The sequence below is a fragment of the Pyxicephalus adspersus genome, chromosome 3, assembly GCF_032062135.1.
Source record: "Pyxicephalus adspersus chromosome 3, UCB_Pads_2.0, whole genome shotgun sequence".
NCBI classification, from domain to species: Eukaryota; Metazoa; Chordata; class Amphibia; order Anura; family Pyxicephalidae; genus Pyxicephalus; species Pyxicephalus adspersus.
The window spans coordinates 67,975,191-67,996,488 of record NC_092860.1 but is presented as its reverse complement, the minus strand read 5'-3'; the positions used below and the strand labels follow the sequence as shown (position 1 = coordinate 67,996,488).

The window sequence follows — 21,298 nt, the reverse complement described above, 5'->3', positions numbered from 1 at the left end:
CTTACACTTTAAATAAGTTCCTTAAATAAGCCCTGAATTGCTTAAATTTGTCGGAACTGATAAAACATACAAACTGGAAACAGGATTTATAACTGGATTTATAAATTCATCAGGGATTGAATGTTGAGTTAGATAATTGTTTTATAGGAGAGAATCCTTTTTGTGGTGAACCTATGTTTATATAAATATAAGTTTATTCAATTTTATATATTATCAGTTGATGTTGCTGGTTTTAACAATATTGAAATTGTATGTATGTTTGTATTAAATGCTATTTACTGTATTGTCAATGTAAGGTTCATTTTGGACTGATATTGGATGGGAATATGTATCCTTTTGGAATAGTATTAGGATGTTTGAGATCTGATAGTGAACATTCCCTCTTTTGAATTGTTACAAAAGGGTTAAAACTAGATGTATATTTAAAATTGTGCATGCTTTAGTGAAGCCCCATGCCTGATAATGCCTAGTGCAGCAAAATACACATGGCAAAAGATTCTTGGTTTGCTTATAACATCAGATGTTTATTTACGTGAATGACTTGTTTAGCTATCCACATGATTTTTAGAGTACCAATAAAGGATTTCCCACTTGCAATACTGATTTTGTTTAAGGTATTGTGGTTTCCACTTCACCTGCTTCAACCAAGATATGCATTTACATAGACATGAAGGGGATTTAAAACTTGCCTTAAGGAGGAAGTAAACTCAAAAGTGCCTAAAACAAAAAAAATACACTTACCTTCAATGCTGCAGGGCAGTTGATCGGTCAGAAGGTGCCATCCATCAGGTCCCGTGTCGTCCCAGCATCCGTCTCCGAGCCAGCGTGACATCTTCGCCGCCTCCTCCTGGTTCTTCTTCCTACGTCACCTGATGCAAGCGCTAGATCAGGTGACGTAGTTTGGAAAAAAAAACTTTGACGATCTCAATGCGCATCCATGAGATTGGCACATTCTTCTCTTTTCACGAAAAGGCTCCTTCTGCGCATGCCTGAGATGCTCGGACATGCGCAGAAAGAGCACCCAAGAGTTGTCTACCCCTTTTATTATGTAAAAGTTTAGGTACACTTTAAATGAACAAAACTGTTGACACAGGCTCTTACACAGGTTTATCTATTATGAAAGTTATGCCCTGTTTACAGATTGATTAGTGGGTTCTATCAGGATATGGAGCTAAATGGATGAGTTCACACTCTGTGGTTGGGGGGCAATAGGGGGAGAAAGATGGCACAAAAAAGTGGTCTCAGGGGAAGGGTGTTTTGGTGGAGATGGAATTATATTAGTTCCTATTTCTGCTACATGTCTTTTTAACACTGTTGGAACACGTTTTACCCTGTCTAATCAAAATGCATGTGAAAGTCACAAGACATGTAACTGTACTCTACAGTAACAGTCAAACATTGCAAAAAACAATAAGTACCTTTTTTGCGTCCCAGCCTTGTTTAGTAAGAGGTTTCTCTGTTTCAGAAGAACTATCCTCCATTCCAGGGACAGCCAGCAACAAGACTTGACATTAAAGAAAAATGCACACAAATAATAAGTACTCATTCATTTGAAAGACTTATACAAGTTCTAACACCTGGGGCACACAGGAGTGTGCCTTACTATGCTAAAACACCAGGCTGTTGTGAAAGTGCAAACTTCCAAAACCTAAGACCTGTTTAAACAACCCAACATTTAGATGTAACAACTTAAGACATTTCAATAGGGGGAAACAAATAAAAAAAATTTAGTTGCCCCTTACCAACCAATCTACAGCGGTTTTTAAACCTGGTTTACAAGATACAGAACGAGGTATATACATTTTGTGGCCAGATGCATTCCGGTAGGTATGTTTTCTGAAAATTAGCACAATCTTCTATATTTTTAGAATTACTTCATGTAACACCAGAAAGCAATCCAATGTAATTGCTAATACTTTCCAAAACTGCATTTCTGCTAAAGGAAGGATTTTACTACTCTTTCCATGAAAAGCAAAGTTTAACAAGTAGAAACATATTTTCAGCCTGCATTTTCACAAGATTTGGCAAAAGGTGACCAAACTAATTAGAAAGCATTTCTATCATCGACCACCACATATAGTACAAGTCTTACACATTTCAGCAAAGACTTTTAAAACAGAACTGAGCTTGATGACAAGTTTTCTATTTAGTTCAAGCAGTGTGGTGGATTGCTACATTAAAGCAATCACTGAAATCTAAAGAAACACTGTTGTAGTAACATGGGGCAGAATGTTACATTTGCAAAATTTTATCAACATTTATCAAGTGTTCCCAACACAGAAAATGCACACACTGGCAGGTGACCGCCAGCAACAAATTACTATTTTGAAAGACAAACTATTTGGTATATTCATTTTTACCCTCTGCCCTCAAACTCTCATGAGTGAAAAGAGACACCTAAGTTGAAAAATCACAAGTTGCTTGTCCTGTAGTATGATTTTTGACACCACTATCCCTTTATAGTACTAAAGCAAAGCACTTTAAAGCGTTTTCCTCATCTTTTCAAAATGGAACAAATATAACACCTCTGAGCAGCTCTTGGCAGTCACCTAATATAAGTAGCATTTACTAGAATAAAAGAGTAATCTTTCCTAACGGGGGAACTAAAAACTTTATAATAAAACATCCCAAAATGTTAGCCTAGGATAACACATAATTTTGTGCTCCTTTTTCATGCCATAAAGATAACTAAAATCAGCTAAATGAGCTGGATCTACAGTTTACATAGCCTTAATGTTGGCGCCAATCATTTATACACAAGATGACACACAAAGGTTCCAAGTAAGGGAGAGTGTTCAGACTTGCATTTTTAATTGTAACAAATTTCTGCATATAACTAGCTAATATAAATTCACTCAGAACTGCATTGACTTTGCTAAAACCAAGCCATAGGAAAAGTACACAAACTGATAATGTACCAGCTAAAAAAAAAAAAAAAAAAATGTTAAATGGTAAATTGTACAAATCAGGAAAAGAATTTTAAAAGGTATCTAGTTTTGAAAATGCCTTTGGTAGTATACTCATAATTTTAATTTGTTGTTGCTGTTTCAAAATAAGGGGGCGCTTGAACAGGAATGGTCAAGTTGCAGGAAAAAGGGTCAAGTTGAACAGTCAAGTTTCAGGAAAAAATGCCCTTACTTTGCAAACAACACTTACAATATGCCAAACAGCATTTAAACAAGACTTAAAATCTCTGGAGCATTCATTGCCAAAGATCAAATGTGCTGGAGCAGCCATCACAGTCTCCTGACCTCAATAATATCAATAAAGCACTTTAGGGAGATCTCAAGCATGCAGTTCATGGAAGGCAACCCAGGAATATACAGGTCAGTGGGGCTTTTTGTCAAAAATGGTCAGGATTTGCAGTAGAAGTGCAGCTGCGCTGATTTGAAGTGTGCGGCTGCATGAGGGCCCATACACTCCCCAGTCACAAAGGGGCTCTCAAGGGGTCAGTTCGGCAGGGGGACTCCCAAGTCAGCTCTGCACAGGGGACCAACTGTTGGCTGCGTATGCCACTGACCTTACTAATATCATAGAAGACTGCATGCCATCATTAATGCTAAAGAGGAAAATACATATTGGGGACAAAGGATTTAGAAACTTAGAAGGATCATCCTATTAATTTCTTAATTGCTATTTTTTATTTAAGGGTTGTGTATTCCCTAATGCCTTATAGATTACTGTATATCCCTCTTAAAGTACATTAAATGTGTTTTGTCTGCTCACTCAGTTTCTTTAAAGAATGGTACACATCTTACAAATTCTGCCAGTTTATGTAAATTTATGAGCACAACTGTATGTTCTAGTTCTGTGACATCAAGTACTCAAGTGAGTGGGACACTGTTTACATTTGGTAAATAAAAATCTTTAGAATGAGGTCAGCAATGTTTACCCCATATTTCTCTTAGTTTTACTAAATGTGTTTTTGTTTTTTTTTTGTTTTTTTTAATACTTCCACACATTTGTGACAAGCTACACAACAATAGTGAAGTGTTCTGAACCTCGTTTCTGCTGAATATCCTGTGAACTTCCACTGAAAGCCTCTTGCTGACTGGGATTCATCGTACTTTGATGCAATGCAGAATCTGAATTGGTCCTAAGATAGATACAAAAAAACAAACATTATAAATGAGCAGCAGGGTATTTTGTATGCAGGCAAACCTCTGTAACCACTCCATAAAAGGGAGAGTGCTATACAGATGCCTAACTAAATAAGACTATCTGAAAAAAAAACCTTGTTATGAGTGTTAGAGTCATATATTTAAAAAAAAAAACAAAACAAAACATGTAGTTATGTTGTTTTTTGTTCATGACTGAAATATGTATCTACAATGTTGATAAGTGAAACTCATCACTAGCCAGATCAGAAAAATATTAAATATATTTTCCACCTGATTTTAAACGTTCATCTAACTAATAGATGCATACTGGGGTATAAGTAACATTTTTTTTAACAAACCTAAGCTCTACAAGTTTCTTGGGTAACAGATGTAAATAATATATCCAAAAAAACTTAAAATTGGGGGAAAAAGAAACATATCAATGTGTGGTTAATCATTTGGCACATTTTACAATAAATCAAGGACCCACATTACACAGAGAATATGTTATGCTCACCAAAATGTATTACCAATTTAGATAATCTATAGACACTATTTGTACTTGTCTGGGTATCCAAGCAGGACTGTAGATCACAGACCAAGAGAAGGATTTTATCTGTCTTAGTTAAAATGTAATCAAACTCATTAGAACAAAATGTCACCAGGACTTCACCGACAAATTCAGCTGCCGTCCACTACCAGAGCTCTTCCGTTCCCTTGTTGAAAACTGTGCCCGGGGCCAGTGTAGACATTTGGAAGCCCTAAGGCCTCAATGGTGAGAGCTGGGGAAGTGAGTCATCGGTACCACAAGTTTGCTGAATAGTTTATGACCGAACACTTAGAAGTTTCATGGCATGCGGGACAAACAGAGCATAGGAGTACATTGGCAAGACACTGTGCAGGCCTTCTTGTCCTAAATTTAGGGCTCCAAAATGCACATTGACCATGTTGTTTCCCCTAGGTCACTCTATACACTGGGAGGCAAACAGGGCAGTAAGCAGAGACATATTCATGAAATGGTTCTCTTCTTAAATCAGTAAAGCTTCAGCAAAGTTCAAACTTCTTAGTTAAGATTTCTTCCTTTGAACTAGTCCATTAGGAATTTGCACTCCCAACATCACAGCTCAAATAGCCACGAGAGGCACTCTGCTCACTTTATCTAAGGCCAAGGCACTGGTTGTCAAATGCAAAAATAGCTTTTATAAGTATGGTAGTCAATTTATTAGACTGCTAGTAAACAGAGTGCCCACTAGTTATTTGAATAATGGTACCAAGAGCTCTTTGTTGGGTGAGAATGCTGGTGTGTTTAAGGATCAATATCTAGATATTTAAAACATCCCTCCGACATCTTCATCTCAGGGTCAGAGGTCTTGTTTGGACTGCATAAAACTGAACAACTTCAAGCTCCATACCCTTGATAACCTGGCTAGATCCCCAATGCTATAAATAAATCTAGTGAGATGGTAGTGGCTCTGAAGTCTACCGCAACTGACAATGCTCCAGGCCCTGATGGCTTTGCAACAAAACAATTTTGCTATCCTCTGACGCTATTTTTTTGAGGTTTTGAATTTTTTGGGAGAGAGACATTTTATTCCCATGGAGTTACTCTCTGCACAACAATCAACCCTCCCTAAAGAAGGCAAAGACCCATCCCTATGCCCAGGCTGCTGTCCTATCTCCCTAATGCAAATAAAAAATTTTTTCACAAATGCTCTTTGCCTCTCTTTTACTTTGTATTAATGTCTTATCCATCCGGATGGGCTTTACTTTCATAAGAAAAGCTAGGGATAACTCTACATGGTTATGTATGGCTTTGTCTATGGAGAGTTTCTCCATTCATTCTGATATCTACTGACACAGAGAAATCTTTAGGCAGAGTTGATTACCGGTAGATATTTTTGAACCTCACTTTGAAATGAGCTAATCTAGGAACCAAAATGCTCACTTCTATCCCCTCACTTCTATCTATTTTCATACTGCAACCTTTTCTACATAATAAAACGGCCACAGTGTCACACTGTGGTTCTATGTATAGTGTCACACTTTGGTTCCCATCGACACAAAGTGGCTGCATTCATTGACAACTTTTTGTTTATCCTTAGTTGCCGGAATACTTATCTTCCCAATTTGATTTCTGTATTCAAGAGGTATGGAGTGCTATCTAACTTTCATATAAATTAACAAAAACTGAAGCAATGCATCAAGCTTGTCCAGACTTGGTCTTACTCCAAGTTTGGCAGAATTTACCTTTGGATAGGCTAATCAGTAAATTACATATTTGAGTATTTTCCTTCCCAGGAACACTGCACAAATTTTAGTTCTAAGTTTTCCTCCTTTTCTCCAAAATATCAGAAATGAACTTGCCCAGCCAAAAAATAGACATTAGCTTAGATAGGCAAATGTAAGCCATGTTTAATAATTTTTTTTTGTTTGAATAAATCTGGTAGAATCAAACATAACACCCTTCTTGGCGGATACTGGAAACGGTATACCAGTTATCAACAAAAAAACTTTGTTCCAACAAAAAGCCACAGGAAAGAGAAACAAATTTTTCCTATGTCAACTGGAAGTTACTGAATTAGCATCATATAGAGTACTACTCCCCTTCCACGTAGTATTCCATGTAGTAAAGCATCCTCTTTTTCCCTCACTGTTCACAACATAGAAACTCCTTCAAATAGGCTCAAGTGAAGGAGTGTGTCTCTAAAACCCCTAAGGAAGCCAATCGGCGATGACGGTATAATATGCGATCACCTAATGAGACTAAAATCTAACCAAAGCTCTGGCTACAGCCATTTTTGTTTACAAAATCGATAGAACTGTCTGTATTTTTGATTTGGTTTCTACGTGGAGTAAAAATGTTTTACCTTGCATGCCAAAAAGCCCCCTTGCCTATTTTTTCATATAATTGTAAATACCAGATATCGAATGCTATTACACTGTGGTCAACCTGACTAGGATTTTTGATTGGCATAGAAATCTCAAAAAAGTTTTTACCCTAACAGTTATTGCATGTCTGCTCTGGTGTGACCCAACTACTTATGCTAATCTCAAGACTCACTTGATTATTGGAGCTACTTTTATCAGTCGCTCAACCTGTTTTTATGGCTGGATCTATCTCTCCAACTATTCCCCCAACCAGAGGCTGGTAATCCTTTCTTCCCAACTGGTTCTTGTTCAAAAGGACAAGGTCATATTCAGAGCTTTTCACATCCTTCACCATGACCAATGGCCTTTGGGTCCTCCATATGTGATAAAATTCAAGAGTCAAGGTACAGAATCCTAACTAGATGGTACTGGACAATTAATCATTCAGTGTAACTCCTCCTTGTAGGATGGATGTACTCCGCATACTCTGCTCTTGTCCCAAAATAAGCTCAGTTTGGGACCAGGTTCATGTCATTACACAGTCTATCTCTACCATCCAAAGGTTATAAGGGGTCTGTCAATATTTATTTGGTTAATGATGCTCAACGTTCACACATGCACTTTGGAAACAGCCTGCCCTTCCAACTGTTCTACATTGGTTTAAAAGAATCAATGCTATTAGACCAAAGTAGGGGAAGTTTCACTAGTTACTACAGGGGTACTGATTTCTATTTGTCTAATATCAGTCTTTCTTGACCTCAGAAAATCTGATTGTCCTCTCCCTACCTTCCTTCACCACCTTCCTCCATTATTTTTTTTTATCCCCTCTATCCCCGCTTTCCTGTATTTATGATATGACAACACTTGATATTATTGAAAATATTCAAACGAAATAAGAATTTATTTTTTAAAAAGTTCCCAGGAATTTTTTTTCTTCTTTTTTACTGGCTCCCTGGTTTATACTGCATACAGAATAAAGACTAGTGCTGAGAAAGGACCTAGATGCCAGAAACAATCCAACTCTCGCAAATGCACAGTAGTTAAATAAACATTGGCTGAAAAGTATTGCGGTGGATTTGGATGAGACAGGAAGAAAGATGGCAGCTGAAGGGGTTAGGGGAAGAAGGGTTAAAGAAATCATACCTTTTTTTCCCACTGTGTGCGCAACTATAAGTGCTTCAGAAGCACAAATACAATAATTACAGAATTGTATATCTGAATTAGGGGTTCTTAGTTTTCAGTTTAGGCTATATGAAAGAATAACCTTTAAAAATAAACACTTGGAGGTAAGTAACTTAAGGTACAAAATAGGATTTTCCACCGCATACCTGTACAAAAAATTACTCTATCTGCAGCTCAAGTACCACACAGAGGAGAGCAACATTCTGAAATTGACAACACACTTGAGATTTGGTACTAGCAATCATAAACATATGATTCAACAGCTTTCATTGAAGAAAAATAGTTCAAACAAATAGTTTAGGCATACATTACACTAACTGGATTATTTTATGTGAACACATACAAACATTAGGGACACTGAAAAAATAGGTGTTTTCAAAATAGTTGCCATCTCTTACCATCAAAAAAGGTAATTAAGCTAAAATATGTAGCAAATCAAACAGAAATAAACCCTTTTAGAGGCAGTTAGAAATCTTACAGAGCAGGCATGAACCTTAATGCCATGCCTAGCTTTATAATACAATTATACCTAATGTCATTTTAATGCAGAATTACAAAAAAAATAAACTAAACTTCTGTGATTGTAGATAATGTAAAATTTTCAGATTTAAAGTGGTTTTCACGCATTGAATTTGCTGGTTTGAACTTTTACCGCAAGAATACAAAAATATTTGAAAATCACACATCTATTCACATCAGCTTGACAATATATGGCCTGTAGCCCAGAATGTGCCTCATGTGGCACCCGCAGTTACAAGGAATGCTTATGCCCTAAACGTCCCTTACGTGATCATATAAAACGCCTGCAATAACTTAGTTGTTAATTCTACTTACCCCCGCCCCCCTCCAACCTCTTCAAAGTCCTGACCCCTTAAACTTATCTAGTACCGCACTGACATATTTAGCAGGCGTGCAAAACAGCATAAATACAAACAGCATGGGGAAACAAAAAAACAATAAAAAATAAATAAAATAAAATTGGTTAGTGCGGTAAGCCACAAGAACCTTCAAAGCTATTTATTGCTGTCTGTATACTTGTTGAAAAGATCTCTCACTTACTGTCATTGATAGAACAGGAAGTGAAAGAAAAAAAGACCTCTAGGAAGCAAAAGTCACACCTACAAAAGCTAAAAAAAAGGGAAAAAGGGGTCTCTGCTTAAGCTTTATTACCAGCTCCTTGTTTACATGACAACAATAACATTTTCCTCCAGGACTATACAAGTGGATAGGCAAGAAATAAACCTAACGGAGGAAAGAACACCCACAGGACTTCCTTGTGAAATGCCTAGGTGTATCTAGAGATGAGGTCCAGAAAATGATGATGAATAAATGTGATGAGGTTTGACCAAATCACTGACTTAGAGATCTGCTCAATTTAAACAGTTAAAATTATTTAGAAAATAATATTGATATCGGGTGACTAAATTTAACCCTTTGCATATGTTCATATTACCATTATCTAGATTGGTTACAATAACCCAATTTCTGTCTCTTCAGCAATAAGGAACCTGCCTGGTCACTATTTATTTTGTTTACTTTAGTTCCATTTAAATTAATAATCTTATTATAGACCAATAAAATATGTGAAGTGAATATAATAGTGTTGGATTTACCAGCTACCAGGAGGCACTGGAATGACAAGCAATCTGTGTCTCCAGTTCTTGAAACAACAAAAGGCACATAACAAAAGTATTCGGAAAAAGTACTTTTCTAGAAGGTACATCAAACTAAATGTGTTTTCCTTTTATTTGTACACATTTTACAAGCAATATGTGAAAAAACAAAGAGAGCGTTAAAAAAAAACGTGATAGGGCAACATTCATATAAGATAAGTCAATTTTTGTTTTTTTCTTATCATTTTAGTAGCTGATAATGTTGCAGCTACAGACACTGAGGTTTATTTACATTCACTCATCCATTCAAAGCGTGTTCCTTCAAGCACTGATTTTTATTCAGTAAAAAAGTGCCAAACCTGATGAATATTGTGAATGTTGCAGCGTAGTTTTTTCACAGAAAGTGATGTGTGAAAAGGAGCATTGTCCTGATGAAGAACAAAAACATTTTGCCACATTTCTGGACTATTCTTTGACTTCTTGACTATTTCTCTCAGTTTTGTCAAAACATCCTTATAATAATAGTGGTTTACTGTTGTGGCTTCTGGAACTCATTCTGCCCAAACTACGTCCTTCATGTTAAAAAACATGATCAGTAGGACTTTGATGCGATTTTTTTCTTGGTGATAAAGGTGTTTTCAGTGCACTGACAGTTTGTTTCAGGATCATACTGGAAGATCCAGGTTTCGTGGTCAGATTGCTTGATAAAGAATCACTTTATGGTACAAGCAACTATAAAGATCAGTGATGGCTTGACATAAAAGCTCTGTAATGTCTGTTAACAATATTCAAAAGTCCATACTTCAGTACAAGTACTATCTATGTATTGAAACTATTTGAGCCTATTACAGAATATACCAACATGTTTATTGTCAGTACTAGAATATGAACAACCTCGGTATGAAAACATTTTTTTTTTTTTTTTTTTTTTTTTTTACACATGATATAGAGTAAAGTGGTAGTCAGAGAATTTAAAAAAAACAGTAGCCAATACATTTACATTGCAAAAACCTACCGTCTCCAACTGGTATCTGGTGGAGGTGACAAATATACCGATCCATATGGGCAGCTGTCTACGTGACACATGAGTTAAGGAATAAGAATGATATGACATCTTAACGTAAACTGCTTGCAAGCCTAGGGCTTTGCAACAATTATATACCACATCAATGCCAAAACAATTTCTGAAATATAACTCTGACACAGATTAAATAGAATTATGTTAAAATCAAGTTGGGGTGCGTAAACTAAAAAAGTGTTTTTGTCTATATATTTCAAAACTATTCTAATGTATATTTAGCCTTTTTTGTCTTAAAAAATCTAATTCAGAAAGTGTTATGTATGTATGTATGTATGTATGTATGTAAGTCCAGCCAGGACTAGAAAATAAACCCCTAAAAGTAATTTTACAGAAAACGTGATATACAATTTTTGATATGCAACATATTGCAGTTATTTTTCATCAAAATATACAAATTATTATACAGCAATAATATCTGTACCAATATTCATTTAGGCCTAACTTTATTATGAATCAACTAAATACTTCCAGGCGCATCAAAACTGGTTATTTAGAAAGCAGCAACAACCTCAGTAGAAAAACCTGTCCTTGACAGCATGTTGCGGAGAAGGGCACTTGCTATCTGTGTGGAAGCTGGGGACAGACATTCACTGCTAAACACAGCACTAGTTGGTTGCTTTCAAACTGTATCTCTACATTTAAAGTGTCTGTACACTACCTAATGGAAAGAGGACACATTCAAAATATCTTTAATTATGAGCCACCATTAATAACAACAATATTTTGAGAAGCTAAAATGTCATGTTAAAAAATCCAAAGCAGTTTGGGCTTTGAAAGTTACTGCATCATAAGCAAAAATTTACAACTAACCATTGAACCCACTATGGAACAAAAATGTGAAATTTAAAATGTAACAAAGCAATAAACAAGGATATTTGCCGTCCATGTTTGTCTACTGACAAAGGCCTTCTATGGGGGGACCCAAGACGATTTCGATCTCGATACACCCTGTCCACTAGACCATGATGTCGAGTTGTTCTACTGGTATCTAATCCAGAAGACTGAAAAGGAGTCTGCAAGAATAAGATAACTTTTAGTATATGTTTAAAGTTTATAATGCACATTCACATTTATAAAAAACAAAAACTAAACAAAAAAAACAGTGACAGTCCATTTTATTTAATAACAAATTGAGGATGAATTAGCAAGCACTTTAAAGCATAAAACTTTAGGTTTTACACATCAATATAGAAGCCTTAAAAAGTAAAAGCATAAAAAGACAAGGAAGACTTACTGTTGACTAACTTAATATCTCTAATGGAAGCTGTCCCAAACATCAACCACTCTTCAGGAATTAACTCCTGAAGAAGCAGACAAATGGTCTGTGAAACGCATCCAAAACAATAATTGAGAATGACAATTGAGACTTTGTTTGGTTTTATACCATTGATGTTTTTGTGTGTATTTTAACATGATTTGTAAATAAAAGTTTGTTTTTTTAATCCTAAATATGCTTTATACATAGTAGATGCCTTAAAAGCTCTCAGTTTCGTCCTATGTTTGTGATTTGGGATGTGGGGTCTTATATATTAAACTATTATTTACCGATTGGGGAACATTATGATGAATACTAATAAATAAAAAACAACAAGGCTGCTGTTTTTTTCAGAAAAATATTAGCTTCATGCACGTAACCAGCTGGCCTGATAAAGTCACTGACTGCGCTGATAAATACATGAAGCTCTAAGCACTAGCACATGAGGCCATGTATCTGTTCCTCCATTAGGGGGAGTGATTGACAGCAGCTTCTGAGGCTTGAGTTTTCCTAGTTTGTAATGCACAAGGGAATTTTAGATGGCTTTTAATCCAAGTGAATGCCTTTAAAAGAAAAAGTTAAGAAAAGCAACCTTCGAGCGGTTTTCCCTGTTCAAGTAACAGATATAATCTCCCATTCCAGAGACCCACAACTTCACATTTCACACCTGACCTGTTAAAATACATTTCTGCAATTGCAATCTAATATATATATATATATATATATATATATATGTATGAATAATCAGGATTAAATGTTTTCACACAGTAGCAGAAGAGGTGTTGAAATTACACATTTTATTTCTTTTTATTAGGAATATCCAAATTAAACTTAGAACTACTACAGCACAACCATTAAACAAAACATAGTCATAGCTTAGTAACAGAACACATAACTGTCCACTTAATTAACATTTAGGCACTACAAACAGGTATTTTCAAAATTTGGATATTGATTTTTTTAATATCATTTGCCTGATTTGTTTAACAAGTTCTCAGGTTTACCGGCAAGTTTTTTGCATTGTCCATGGCTTGGTATCCATCATTGTCAATGCAGCTCTGAACAAATGTAAATAGACTTCTGATACACAGGCACTGGCTACAATTAAAGAAGTTGCAAGACTTTACACTCCCTTAATTGGGACCAATGCAACAACTATCAACTTATGTGTTTGGGTGATTTAAATTTAGGGTCCTCCTCAGCTTAGCTGTATATCACAGATAGTGTACTCTATATGTAAAGGATGCATTTAAAAGCCAACATTCATGAAATGTGATGTTTCCAGTTATTTAAGTAACCTGCTCATTTTTTTCCTACTTACCTCTTTGTACAATGTCAAATCCCACCCCACCAAAAACCTGATCCTACCATCTGAAGGTCCCATTAAAAGTCAGAATCATCAGATCATGCAATGTTTTTCCAGACTTCTCATCAAATTTGACTTCAAATTTTCCGCCCTGGCACCAACAACGATGCCACATTCAAATGTATATTTAAATCACCTTTCTTACAAATTCTAAGGCTTGGTTTAAATAATTTTTTGAAAATAGGAAATACCTGTGAATTTATTAAATGTCTGCTGTACAGCAGGAAACCAGAAATCAGAACGTTGCAGCAAATTCTGTCCAATTTGCTTTGTTAATCGACTCTAGAACAACCAAAGTGAAACTGACAGGAGTCACTGCAAGTCCTAGTTATCTAATAATAAATCCCTAAATATAACATATACAGTGGCTTTACAAAGTATTCAGGCCCCCTTAACTTTTTCCATTTTTTTAATGTTGCAATGCTACAATCATTTAATTTTTTGTTTTCTCAGAATTTACACTCCATACCCCATAATGACAAAGTGAAACCAGAATTTTAGACAACTTTGTAAAAACAGGAAAAAAAAAATGAAATATGACGTACATAAGTATTCAGACTTTTACTGTTACTAAGCCACTCCTGTGTTGTCTTAGCTGTGTGGTTTGAGTCATCCTCATGTTGGAAAGTGAACCATTGACCCAGTCTGAGGTACTGAGTAAGGGAACAGGTTTTCATTGAGGATATCTCCATACTGCTCAATTCTTTCGTCAGCCCTCATCATTTTTCCCAATGCCTGCTGCTGAAAAACACCCCCAAAGCATGACGCTGCTGCCACCACATGCTTCACTGGGTGGATGGTATTGGGCAAGTGATGAGCTGTGCCCAGTTTCTTCCGGACATAACATACAGAATTGAGGCCAAACAGTTCAATCTTGGTTTCACAAGACCATAGAATCGTGTTCCTTACAGTCAGGGTCCTTCAGGTGCTTTTTTGCAAACTCCAAGTGGGCTTTCATGTGTTTTACACTGAGAACCACCATAAGGTTCTTGGTCACAGCTCTCACTAAGGCCCTTCTCTCTCCCTTGATTGCTCAGTTTGGCAGGGCAACCGTTTGAGAATTAGGAAGCCCACTGTGCTCCTGGGAACATTAAGTGCAACAGAAATTTTTGAAAACTTTCCCAGACCAATGCTGAGTTCAAGGCAGTTCCTTTGACCTGATCGCTTGGTTTTTGCCTTGATATGCATTTTTTAAATTTTGAGTCATTTTAGGGTAATGACAGGGGAAAAAAATTATTTGTGGCATCAGGCTGCAACATAACAAAATAAAAAAAAAAAGTGAAGGCGGTCTGAACACTTTCTGAAGCCAATTTATAATAATGTAAAATCTTGCATCAGTCATTCTGGAAATCTGCTACCAATAAATGCTCAATACTTATCTAATTTAAACAAATGATTAGTGCTTTCTACCCAGAGCGATTTAATAGCTTTGCCGTAAGAAGTCAAAAAACCAACGTGCAAACAGTGACAAAGTGGTTTGTATGTCTTTTTATACAAGTATTTTTCAATACATCATGGGTCAGCGAGTGCATTTTCCTAGGTATACGCTTGCAAGTATAGACTGGCTTGTAATCTCACTTGAACTTGACAGGTGTTGACCCTGATGCAAATTTACACGTGCCTATCTGTTTGGTAGATAACTAAATTACAAAATAACTCAATTACAAAATATCTACTCACCTCAGCAACAACTTGATAAAAACAATGCATTTAAAAAGCCTAACTAAATATTGGCCTGTGGGATTAAATGAGTTACTTTCTGAAAAGGAAATCTGTCAACACAGCAAAAATTTGTCACTAGTAAAGGAAAATTCAGATGTGCAGCTAAACAACAACAAAATATACAAACCCAGCAATAGCAAAACCTAAGTGCCCATGTTAATGTACAATGATTACCTGTGTTTTATGAAAATTTAGAACAATCCTCATACATAGATTAGCAAAATCTCATTGACTTGTACTAAGCAGTAAGCAAGCTTTTTTTGACTAGAATGTCTACAGACATGAAGCCTAATGTATTACAACCCACCAGTTCTTAAACTGGAAGGCTGCTTTACTTTCTTTTATTGAGCTGCAAATAAATCCAGAAACTACAGAAATTACCTGTTGATCTGCTATCTATTAGGTTACCCATAGAGGATACGAAGGAGTGAATGTAGCCATGCTTGGATTTGAACCATGTTACTTGCAGAATTTCCAATTTAAAGTAAATAGAGAAATACAGACAGACAAAAATACATAGAGAAATGGACTAGTAAACTGCATTATATTTATTTTCCACTTTAGGTTTAGATATACCTTAACCTACATATGTAATGTTATTTATGGGAACTACAATTCTGAAGCACTACTCTACAACAAACATGTTGATTATGTTTAAATAAGTTGTCACATTGTGTCAAAATAAGGTATTACAATTCAATATCTTACAAAGGGAAATCACTAACAGTATTACTTGAATTACTTGAAGTACATGAATCTAAATATTTAATATGAAATGGTAATTGTGAATATTTAACTACAAAGATAGTTGCCTTCTTGCTTGGAATTACTTAAGCTGGACTCTAGGATTTAGAAGCCAAAGGGCCCTAAAAGTGGACCTCACTTATGCCTAGCAATGACAGATCAAAGCGGTCTGTTGCTGTCTACCACATCTTTATTGTCCTGTGCCACTAATATTCCCCTACTACTATGAGATCGCTGCTTGGAGATTGTGAGGATGAGCTAGGCTTGTTCACTGCTATATATATATATATATATATATATATATATTTATCTAAAAAAAAATCCAATCCCATTCAGAGTGTGTGTGTGTGTATATATATACACACCGATACATACATCATGGTTCTCCCCAGAAGAATTAGCCGCTTAATCCGCCCGGCTGCCGTGCCCCACCCGCCCACCTCCCATCCGCAGCTGTAAACCTCTGCACTAATCTCAGTGAGGTTGCTCTGTGCTCCACTGTCATCCAGAGGATTGCTGCTGCTGGTGAGAGGTGGGCGGGGGAGCTCAGCCTTGATGGGAGTGGCACACAGGTGACCCCCACCCCCATATCTGATAGTATCAGCAGTAGCTGGGATTTCTATTTAAAAAAGCTACTTTTAAAACGCTTCATTCTGCTTTACTCACACATGTGATTAGATGCCCTAAATGTATTTCCAGCGCATTTTAGCAGAGGTATTAAAAATTATACAAAAAATATATTACAAATAGTTACAGATTACAATTTGCTTTTAACTGTAAAAAAAAAAAATCTACTGGTATTGCTAACAACTCTTACTACAAAACCTGATGGTTTGTCAGCCGATGGCACTAAATATCACCACAAAAAAATGCGAGAAAGTAATGGTTCTGTGTCAAGTTTCTAACACAAGTCTGTGGAAGAAAAAATGATCTATTATAGTGTGCCTGCCTCCTCGCTAGAACCAGACATTTCCCTGTTAAATCATACTTGATTCTTCTACTTACTACCTGTTGAACTTGATTTGACCAGGTATGCACAAAACCTTTACATTCAACATCCTGTGGCAAACCACACACTTTAAGAATGCCCTTTCTTTTCATGCCGAGACAATATTCTCAAGCAATTATTTTACTCCCTTAACATAGAATTTCTACAACAAATGCTTAAACTTTTTCCAGCAATTACCCATTTCTCTCAGATTTTTCTTCTACAGGCAATCAAAGTTGTACCAACACACTGCAAATTTCACAAGAAAAACTATTGCTTTATTTATTGACACTGTTTTAAAATTTAATTGAATTATAATATGCTGCATGTCACTTTGATTTGACAAAGCTGTTTTAAGCCAAGTTTACAGTTTTAAGGCTCAACTAAGGATGCAGTTTAAATCAGCTAAATATATTTCAAGTGCATCAAAATGTTACAATTGGATTTCTTTAGACAGTAAAAAAAAAAAAAATGTCCCCGTACTAGTGAAAACTAGTGTTCTCCAATTAGCAGGGAACACAAGCTTTCATTCTTGAAGCATTTAAGGTCCAACATAGCAGTTTGTGTTAGACCTCTTTAAAGAGTATAATATCTCTATGACATGCTCTGCTATTTAGGATTTGGCTGCTTTCACAACAAAATGAACCACATTTTTATAAATTAGACCCTCAAGCTACATAGTGTGCATGGAGTATAAGAAAATAGCTTTAATGCAGAAATATGTTAGACAAACTAGTTTCCTTAGAAACAAGAGCAACACAAACTAATTGCAAGGAACTTTAACACCTCCTTTACCACTACCCAACATACCTGCTTCAGGAACACACTTCTATTTAGAGGGTCTTTTGCCGAAGTTGTCCCAGCACCTTTAATATACTGGTATTTAAAACAGGATTCCCTTAAAGGGTGGTCTTGCTGATTTTTTTCAAATAGCATGGCTACTGTAGAGCTCTTTTGTGGAGGCTCTAAGCTCTTGTGCTAAGCATTCATTTATTGAACTCTATTCAGCTTTTACAAAAATTCACACCTTTGAAAGCAGTAATGTTTTTATTGCCGTAAAACAATGGTGCCCATCCTTTGGCCCTTGGGGCAACATCGGGCCCTCTCTGCTCTTTGTCATGCGGAGGATGGGGCACGTGCATTTCCTATGTTTCTCTATTAGATTGTGCTACCAGTAGAGGGTGCTTCCTGAGCATGCTCAGTGTTAGCTCCCTGACAGCGGGCGTCTTCTTTAGACCTAGCAATCAGCTGTGGCTGCTCCCCATCCAACTACTGTTAGATAATCCCAGCAGCTAAAGCTGTGTCTGTGTCCATGCAGCTGTCAATATCCCCATGTACAAACCTTCATATCCCCTTTACTGATTACACTGGTCAACAAACATTTTCTTGCCAAACGATTTAAAGTAGATTTAGGTTATGTTTGATGCACATATTTAAAATATGATATTGGTTTTGCTGGATTGGCACTAGTTTTTGAAATAATGACCTCAATAATAACCTCATAGAAAACTAATGAAACATGAAAACTAAATAAAATAAAACTAGTTATGCTTACGTATACAAAAATACATTTTTGAAATACTAAATGTCAATATATATTATATTCATTATATTTACAGAACTTATCACAAAGAAGTCATTGACATGTATGATTTCCTTTTATGCTGATCAGGACAATCAAGTTGAAGGCTCCAGCAGTATTCTGCCATCATGTGTCTATCCCATCTGCCCTAAACCAGTTCTTGAAGTTCTTGACAACCATGACATAGCTGTGCCAGGCAGAAGCTTTACGATCAGTCATGTAACTTGTGAAACTTGAATTCCGAATCTGGGGTCTATCAAAGATTCCTGCTTTTACTTTCAGTACTCAATCCAGGGAAGAATCTATAATTGTATTTGAAGCAATCACCATCCTTAATCAGCGCTCTAACAAGTTGCTTTATTAACCCCAACTTTAAGTGTAGTGGAGGGAGAATGATTTTTTTCTATGTCAACTTTTTTCCAGAGATCCTGCTTTGTTCTAATATCCAACAAGCAGATGAAACATGGGTACTCTGTATCTCCACTTTGCTGTCCAAATAGGAAGTTCACTATTTTTAAATCAACACATATGCACCATTGGTGTTCATGATAGCAAAGCTTTTGTAGGACCATTTTGATATTTTCATAGTTTTCTTTAAGTTTTGTTGAGTGATCAATTGAAATTGATGCATAGCAGTTGCCATTATGCAGTAAAACAGATTTCAAACTTCGAGTGGAACTGTCTATGAAAAGCTGCCAGTCTTCTGCTTGGTATTCTGGTACTCCCATATAGGCTAGTAGCTGAAATATAGTAGGAGTGTCACCTCTCTTGTTCTATAAACTGGTATTTTAACTTTTGGTCTCAGACAGTTCTTTTCTTTTAGCCTGGATGCTAAAAGTTCAGATGCTTGTTTTGACAGACTTAGGTCACGTATTAAATCATTGAGCTCTTGGAAGAACTGCTGATTTGATGAAACACTTTCTTCATATTCACTTCCACTGCTAACTCTGTGATTACACTCCAAACCCTGTATATCCTCCATGTCGGATACAGGAAAATCAGGGAGTGTACTGAACACTGGTATAGGAACATCAGCACCATGTGGTTGTCTTGCTGATTCCAAAGCAGGGTACTCCCACTTGTTTTTCTTGTAATGATTGAAACCTTTACATTACCAGTTCAAAAATACCAATCATTATGATGATTTTTGGGCTCTCGCCATACCATAGTTACACTAAATTTCAAACTTTTAAGTTTTCCATTTTTCCACTGACGTAGACACTCTACACAAGTTTTGCATACTATATGGGGAGCCCAATACTTATCTAGGTCCCCCAGTTTAATACCAAAATAAGCAAGATATGCTTGTTTTACAAACTTTGTAATGTTTCTTCCATGTTTTTGCTGAGAATTTTCACCACAAATATAGCAAAATACATTAGGGTCAATTAACCTCCTGGGCGGATAATTTCTGTCCAGATTCATATGTATAAAAGCAGTACATGTTTCGGTACAGTTTCATGAAAACTTACTTTACATTGTAGGCCTATAATTCCTAGGCATAACTAAAATAGGCCAATATTTAAAAAAAATGTAATAATAAACTTTAAATGAAAAAAAAATGGAAAAATCTGTTAAAACAAGGATGCATAAAATACTGAAACCTGTAACATATATAAATAAAAAGACGACAAATGAAAGTTTTATGAAAATAATTCTACATTTAATATATAAATGCAAAACACTGGTGTAAATAAAGATTGATAATATAACGCCACGTTAACATTTGTTGTTGGTAAAATCATCTATTCCGATACCTGTATCAAAAGAACTAAAGCGAATTCAATGAAACTGATGTCATTTCTGGATTCAGCAGACTGAAATACACTAAATATACAGAAAAGAAAAAATTTTTTGAGCTGTGTTATCATAGTGTCATCATTTTCAGAGTACAAAGAGGACCTAGAGAGCTGTTACTAAACTTAATTTCAGCCCTCTAAACATTGTTGGTTGCCAGATACAGGGTCACAAGCATAAAGTCCTAAAACAGTCAAGGATATTATTACATTAAGGGGGGCTATTTCAAAACCAGAGTCCCCAAATTGAGTGTACATGTTGGGGACCCCCTGGGGACCACTTCCATGGTAATGAACATTGGGTACTGCCAATTGTGTACCTTAAAAAAACTATATCTGTCAAATTGTGCTAACCTGTCACATAGCTGAGCACTTAACGTCTGTGAACCCCAAATAGTAGTGGAAGGGAATGTAGGTTAAGTATTATTATTATTATTATTATTAATAAACAGGATTTATATAGCGCCAACATATTACGCAGCGCTGTACATTAAATAGGGATTGCAAAATCCCAATATCTCCTTAACTGTAGAGGAAAGGAAATATAGAATAGGTGGGGGACTCTTCCCCCCCCCCCCCCCCACTCAACTAAAATGTATCACTACTACCATACCATGGTGCCCTGTCACAAATAAATGTCCGTTTTTCTTTGAACCCCAATTTCTCCTGAAAGGGGAGCTGTAGGTGTATTAAAATGTAGGATAAGTGGGAGACTTTTGTGGCTAAGCCCCTCTAAAATGTTACCCTTGTGGCGCCATCACAAGATAAGAAAAGCTTTTATACCATGCTACTCTGTCACACATATCTGGTCAATTACCTTCTGTGAACCCTAATTTCTCAGGAATGGGCAAATGTAGGAACCTGAAGATGTAGCAGTAAGAACATGTACCCCTTGGCTATCTGTCACATGAATTGCATTTCTCTGGAAGTATTCATTGAAAATGTTTTGGGGTACAAAGAGGTTGAGCAGCCCCTTATAAATAACTGACAGGGTCCATTGT

The 21,298-nt window shown here is 36.2% G+C and overlaps 1 protein-coding gene across 1 annotated transcript in view; it reads right to left on the bottom strand.

Annotated features, from left to right (window-relative positions):
- Positions 1 to 21,298, bottom strand: part of CRTC1 (CREB regulated transcription coactivator 1) — a 79,703-nt gene that overhangs the window by 44,030 nt on the left and 14,375 nt on the right. The window contains exons 3-6 of the mRNA XM_072405049.1: positions 11,720 to 11,857; positions 10,779 to 10,840; positions 4,002 to 4,096; positions 1,419 to 1,504 (exon numbers count right to left, since the gene is read on the bottom strand). Coding sequence (XP_072261150.1) covers positions 1,419 to 1,504; positions 4,002 to 4,096; positions 10,779 to 10,840; positions 11,720 to 11,857 — 381 coding nt within the window. The remainder of the gene's footprint in view (positions 1 to 1,418; positions 1,505 to 4,001; positions 4,097 to 10,778; positions 10,841 to 11,719; positions 11,858 to 21,298) is intronic.